The following is a 6,000-nucleotide window of genomic DNA, read 5'->3' as shown; positions in this document are numbered from 1 at the left end:
ACTTCTTTAAGATAAATTGGGATAACTTTTGTTAAAGTAACAGCTGTGAATGAAATCAATCACAAAGTTTATATCTCTTTATTTTCTTTTTTTGGTTTTAATGCCGACACAAAATGTACGCACACAAACAAATTTAACATGTAGAATTCATGAACATATGCAGTGTACTGTTACCTTACGAGATAATATTCATTATACAATCAAACAAGAATTCAAGTGGTATAAGATGCTAGATTTAGAGAAATTTAGGGTTCTTGGCTCGTCTGCTCCAACCATTCAACCCCGATTAGGGTTCTTGGTGTCATTTAGTCCAAGGAAAAGGAAGATGGGATTTTGTCCTCGTCCAAATTTCATCATGGATTTTCTCTTGGAAAAGTCAATCATACAAGGAATCTCGGTGCTTTAGTGGAAGCTTTAAGCTGACACAGCATTTGACACAGAGAGGGAGAGAGAGAGAGAGAGAGAGAGCTGCCACATAAGCTTTATATTGTCCAATAAAAGTGCAGCATAAATAAATGATAATCTTATAACCTCCCTCTCACGTTACCATCAAAAGAGGAATACAATGCCATACGAAAGGCAAACTCAGAGCAAAATCTCTGGCTTTAAAACCTCACTTCATTTCCTGTTCAAATCAACTCAAAACACAGATTTGGCAACATATCGTTTCATGTCGTTAGGTTTTGCATATATGTAGGGTTTCACAGAGGAAACGCATAATTATTAGGTTACCAAAAAATGATCAAATGCAGCATTTAGATGTCTGGGTAGCTAGGGAAAGTTGGCATTATGATTACTAAATATATCTCTATTTTTTGGTTTATCGTTTTTGTTCACACAACCGCCAAACAGAGGTCTAAAGGCCACGTAAAACTATGGGCATGTAAAACAGTAAAAGTTAAAATGATGACAAATGGGATATATAGTTTTTGATGGCTCACCGTGTGTTCAGTTTTCACATTTGGGTTACTGCATCTATAGAATCATGGACCGTCGAGGGTTACACAGCCTTCAGTGAGGTGGAGAGTACTGGAGACTGAGAGCTAGCTAGTGATCGAAGGTGGGGTTCTTTAGATTTAAGCTCTTGCAACACTTAAACTCAAACAAAAACCCACATATATTATAACTTCTAAATAAAACCCAAATTTTAAATATGATGTCATGTTGGATAAAAGATGTCCATGAATTTGTGTTTATTTACAAAATCATGCCACCAAATCTCTTATACATTTCTTTTAGACATTTAATTTGTTTAATATATTTTTAATTTTGTGTGAAATCCTCCAATCCAAAACCTAATTAGATCAAATATATACAGACATATATTCTACATTTATGTATACTAATACCATAAAAAGAAGTAGGTAAATTAATTTTGTTACAAATTTAAAAAGTAGACACATTAATTTTCATGTAATTATACAGGAGGTAAATTATTTTCATAAAATTAAACAATAAATATTGTTTTCAAAAATTAATTTTCATAGTAGGTAAATTTGTTCATGTAATTATACAGTAGGTAAATTATTTTCATAAAATTAAACAATAGATATTGGTTTTTAAAAAAATTAATTTTCATAGTAGGTAAACTATCTTCATGTAATTATACTGGAGGTATAAATTTAAACAATAGATATTGTTTTCATAAAATTAAACTATAGATATTGTTGAAAATAAACCGTAAATTAGGTATATTCAAATTGAAATTTATTGTCGAAATTAAAAAAAAAATCCAAATTAATTCCTCCATGTAGAACCATATTTCATGGCTACAAGACCTTGCCAAATTCAATGCACGTGATCAATTAAAACAAAATCACAAGAACTTTCCATACTGGTTTAGATGGTGTATATTAGGGATCCAAAATATATATATATATATATATATATATATATATATATATATATAAATGGACACACAAACTTTATTTGGTAAGTTGCTTAGTTGGATCCTAATCATTGGATTTTATTCGGATAAATATTATATGATGGGCTAGAGGCTAGAAAAAATGAGTTTGGAGGGGGGAAGTTAAATTTCCAGTTCTTATTTTGTTTTTTTTTTTTATCACTTTCTGTTTTGTTTGAACTTGACTAATTTCATACTTGGTGTGTTTCATCCAATTAAAGATTTTGGTCAGTTCAATGGTGGAGATAGGATTTTAGGTGAGGAAGGGCCTCACATAATTTACAAGAGAGTATAATATTACATGCATGGAGTTGTGAGCTAATTAAATTTTTTGAGGCTCTAATTGTTTTTTCTATGTTGAAGTTAACCTTCCATTATCAAGTCAATATAAAAGTAATTAATAAAAAAAATTAAAGAGGATTAAGAGAATTAACCTTTCAATATCAAGTCAATGAGAAATGCTAGGGATACTAAGTTTTTAGACCATATTTTGGAGACCACATAATGTGGAACCGTTAATGATTGGATTCCTTCTCTAGTGATTTAAAGAAATAGTCCAATCATTAACTGTTATATAATCATGTGGTCTTAAAATATGGCTCAAGTAGATGCTATCTTTAGCATCACCCCAAGTCAATATAGAATAGATTGAGAATTTTTGAACAAAAAATGAGAAGAATGGATTGGGAATTTGGTGAACAAAATATATGAAATTTCAAAAATTTAGTAAAAAGCTAAAAAGAACACAGCAAAAATATATAAAATTCAAGAAGCAAAGAAAAAGTCAGAGTTTATTATTCTTTAGTTCGCAATGTAAAAGAATATTTTTTCATATTTGAATTTTAAGAATTATTGATTTGTTTATAAAATAAGATTTTAAATCTATTTTTAGGATGAGTGCTGTTGGGATTGAAACAAAAAAAGAAACCTCTTATTTGAACAATTGGTGAATAGAAATTAAGAGTTTTGTATAAATTAAAAGAAGTATAATATTAAGTTTATAATATATATATATATATATATACAGGGAGCTTAAGGGGAGGGATCCCCATTTTTTCAAAAAAAATGGGGATACGCTCCCCACCGTTAGATTGACTTTAATGAAATTGTGTGGTTGAGATTAAAACACAGGCCATAGAATCTCGACCACAGGATTTCATTTAATTCAAATCCAACGGTGGGGAGCGTGTCCCCATTTTTTTGAAAAAATGGGGATCCCTCCCCTTAAGCAATTCCTATATATATATATATATATATATATATATATATAATACAAAAGTATTTAGAAAGGTTAGTTAGGAACTTAGGGGGAACCCTAGTGAAGGTAGGCATAGGCCTATGGTGGCCTTAGAGTGCCTCTGTTCCTGTTGGGTCGGTTTATCTAATTTGGACGTTAATCTAATTTTAGTTCATTTTTTCTTAATTTGATGTTAATCTATTATGATGTGTACCATTACATAAGCTCTCAAATTGAAAACACATAGACCAAATTGAAAATGTGAGGAAACAAAATAAAGTCCATGACCCATTGGTAAAACCCTATCATTTTGACCAGTTCAATTTGGATACTTGTGGTACTTCAACAGAAGAAAACTACTGTATTAATGAAGGCTTGTAAGTGCTACGAGTACATTAAGGTTATGTGTTGGGTGACCAACTTCTAAGTTTCAAAGGATTGAGGTTAAGTGAGGAAGAAATATAAAACGAAGTTATAAATGTACTACATAATCATTCTATTGAATATTATTGAATTCTTTAAACCCTAACAGCTGTAAAGCTGTGTTAGCTGTGTTTAGCTAGGGTTTAGTGAGCTGTGTTATTCCCTCTTCTGTGTAAAGCTTGTTAATAAGCTGTAAAGCATGTGTTAAGAGAGTGTGGAGGTCATCATACTCTCATGCTTGCTTAGCTGACTTGCTTAGCTGCCATTGTCCCCTACTCTCCTCTCTTTCCCGATTATTCCTCTATTTATGCTTAATCTTGTAAACTGTTTTAAGACACTGAAATATACATTAAGGTTTTCTATATGGTATCAGAGCAGTGATCCCTCTTGGACCTGCTTCTGTGTTCTTCCGAAATCCTACCAAATTCAAACCAGTTAAAGCCATTATGGCAACATCATCAGAGAAAGTTTCAAAAAACGAAACTATGGATACCAACCCAATTCAACGTTTGAGCTCAGTGCTCCTAAACGAATTCAACTATCTGCCTTGGTCACGAGCTATTTCTCTCGCTCTTGGAGGACGTGGAAAGCTCCAGTTCATTCAAAAGGATGATATCATGCCCGAAACAACTTCACAAGATTATGCAGCATGGGTGTCCCAAGACCAACTTATCATGTCTTGGCTGTTGAATTCTATGGAACCAAAGATGGCTGAGATTTTCAGTTATTCAGTATCATCTCACCACCTTTGGATTTCTGTACGAGACATGTATGGAGATCTAAACAATGCTGCGCGAGTCTTCCAGCTGAAGAAAGATCTTACAGAATTACAACAGGGAAATCTCTCTTTTGTTCAACATCTTGGCAACTTGAAGGCCAAATGGAATGAATTGGATCTCTACAGACCTCATACCACGGACACAACCATTCTTTTAAAGCGTGCTGAAGAAGACAAAGTGTTCCAGTTGCTTGCCAGCATCGGACCAGAATATGAGGACCTTAAAAGTCATCTCCTGATGACACCTGAGCTTCCCACCTTCCAGATGGTCTGCAACGTTATTCAACGCGAAGAAATAAGGAAGAAGGTCATGAATGCAGTCGTTGTCGTTGGAGAATCAGATCCTAGGCCATCAGAAGCAAGAGCCTTCACCTCTTTCAGACCATACAAGGGAAAACGACCAGACTTAAAGTGTTCTCACTGTGTGAAAATAGGTCGTCCAGGCATTGGACACATAAAAGAAAAGTGCTGGATTCTTCATCCAGAACTTAAACCCAAGTTCAATGATGAGGGAAGAGCACCAAGAAACCAAATGAAGCCTGCCTACACTCCTCAAGGAAACCTTGTTTGCGACAATGTCTCAAAAAATGTGATGAACTCTTCTTCTAGTCCCATTACTCTCATAAATGAATTTGCTAACTTCTTGCAACAGAAACAAGGGACAACAAATCATGAAAATCCTGCAGCCATGCTCGGCAAGTTTGCTGGCTTCCTCGAACAGTCAAGCTCAGTGTCACAAAATGATGTGCCAGGTATTGTTGCAACTATTTCCACTGCATTGGATCTTAGTAGTAGCCGTGGTTTTTGGATAGTCGACTCAGGAGCTTCTGATCACATGACTAACGATGCATCTTTACTAAATGATTTTCAAAACTTCTCCACTCCTTCTTTTGTCTCCGTAGCTAATGGCACCAAAGTTAGTATAGTAGGCATAGGAAAACTCAAAATCTTCTCAAGTAAAAAGGAATCCCGTGTCATGCATGTCCCTTCCTTTCCTTTCAAGTTGCTGTCAGTAGGAAGAATAACACAATTGCTAAATTGTCTTGCAATTTTTTCCACTCACTGTGTGATTTTCCAGGACCGAGTTTCGAAGGAAACGATTGGTAAAGGTTTCTTCCTCAATGGACTGTACTATGTCAACTTCTCTTCAAGTTTTCCAAAAGGTTTCTACGTAAACTCAAACACAGTAAACAAGGAGCAGCTGTGGCACATGAGATTAGCTCATCCTTCTTCCCATGTTATGTCTTTTATTTTTCCTAGTTTCTGTAAAGAGATTTCAGATTGTGAAGTTTGTCAAAAATCTAAGTCCACCAGGTTACCCTTTCCCCATTCTCTCTCTAGAGCTACCAAAGTTTTTGAAATTGTCCATTCCGACATTTGGGGACCTGCAACCTTAGAGTCTTTTGATGGCTACAGATTCTTTATATCTTTCATTGATGATTTCTCTAGAACTACCTTTGTGTATTTACTTAAATTCAAGCACGAAGCTTTCCAGTGTTTCAAAAATTTTCATAACTTAGTTCAAAATCATTTTAACTCTAATATTGGCATCTTAAGGTCTGATAATGGCTCTGAGTATACTTCCAAAATCATGACAACTTACTTAAGTGAGCATGGAATCTTGCAACAAACTAGTTGTGTAGGAACACCACAACA

General features: G+C 34.3%; 1 protein-coding gene across 1 annotated transcript; it reads left to right on the top strand.

Annotated features, from left to right (window-relative positions):
* The first annotated feature begins 3,510 nt into the window (after nucleotides 1-3,510).
* On the top strand, nucleotides 3,511-4,802 carry LOC139196890 (uncharacterized). Its single transcript, XM_070823243.1, has 3 exons — nucleotides 3,511-3,520; nucleotides 3,921-4,651; nucleotides 4,779-4,802. Exons 1-3 carry the CDS (start codon nucleotides 3,511-3,513, stop codon nucleotides 4,800-4,802), a joined length of 765 nt encoding a protein of 254 aa, XP_070679344.1.
* The last annotated feature ends 1,198 nt before the right edge of the window (nucleotides 4,803-6,000 follow it).

The sequence above is a fragment of the Malus domestica genome, chromosome 06, assembly GCF_042453785.1.
Source record: "Malus domestica chromosome 06, GDT2T_hap1".
In the NCBI taxonomy this organism is placed as follows: domain Eukaryota; kingdom Viridiplantae; phylum Streptophyta; class Magnoliopsida; order Rosales; family Rosaceae; genus Malus; species Malus domestica.
This window is presented reverse-complemented; position numbering and strand designations above follow the sequence as displayed.

What these genes read in the sequence shown, in the direction of transcription:
- LOC139196890 (XM_070823243.1), top strand. An exon ending in GCGAAGAAATAAGGAAGAAG is followed by an intron (nt 4,652 to 4,778) that starts GTCATGAATGCA and finishes GTGTGAAAATAG; the next exon opens with GTCGTCCAGGCATTGGACAC.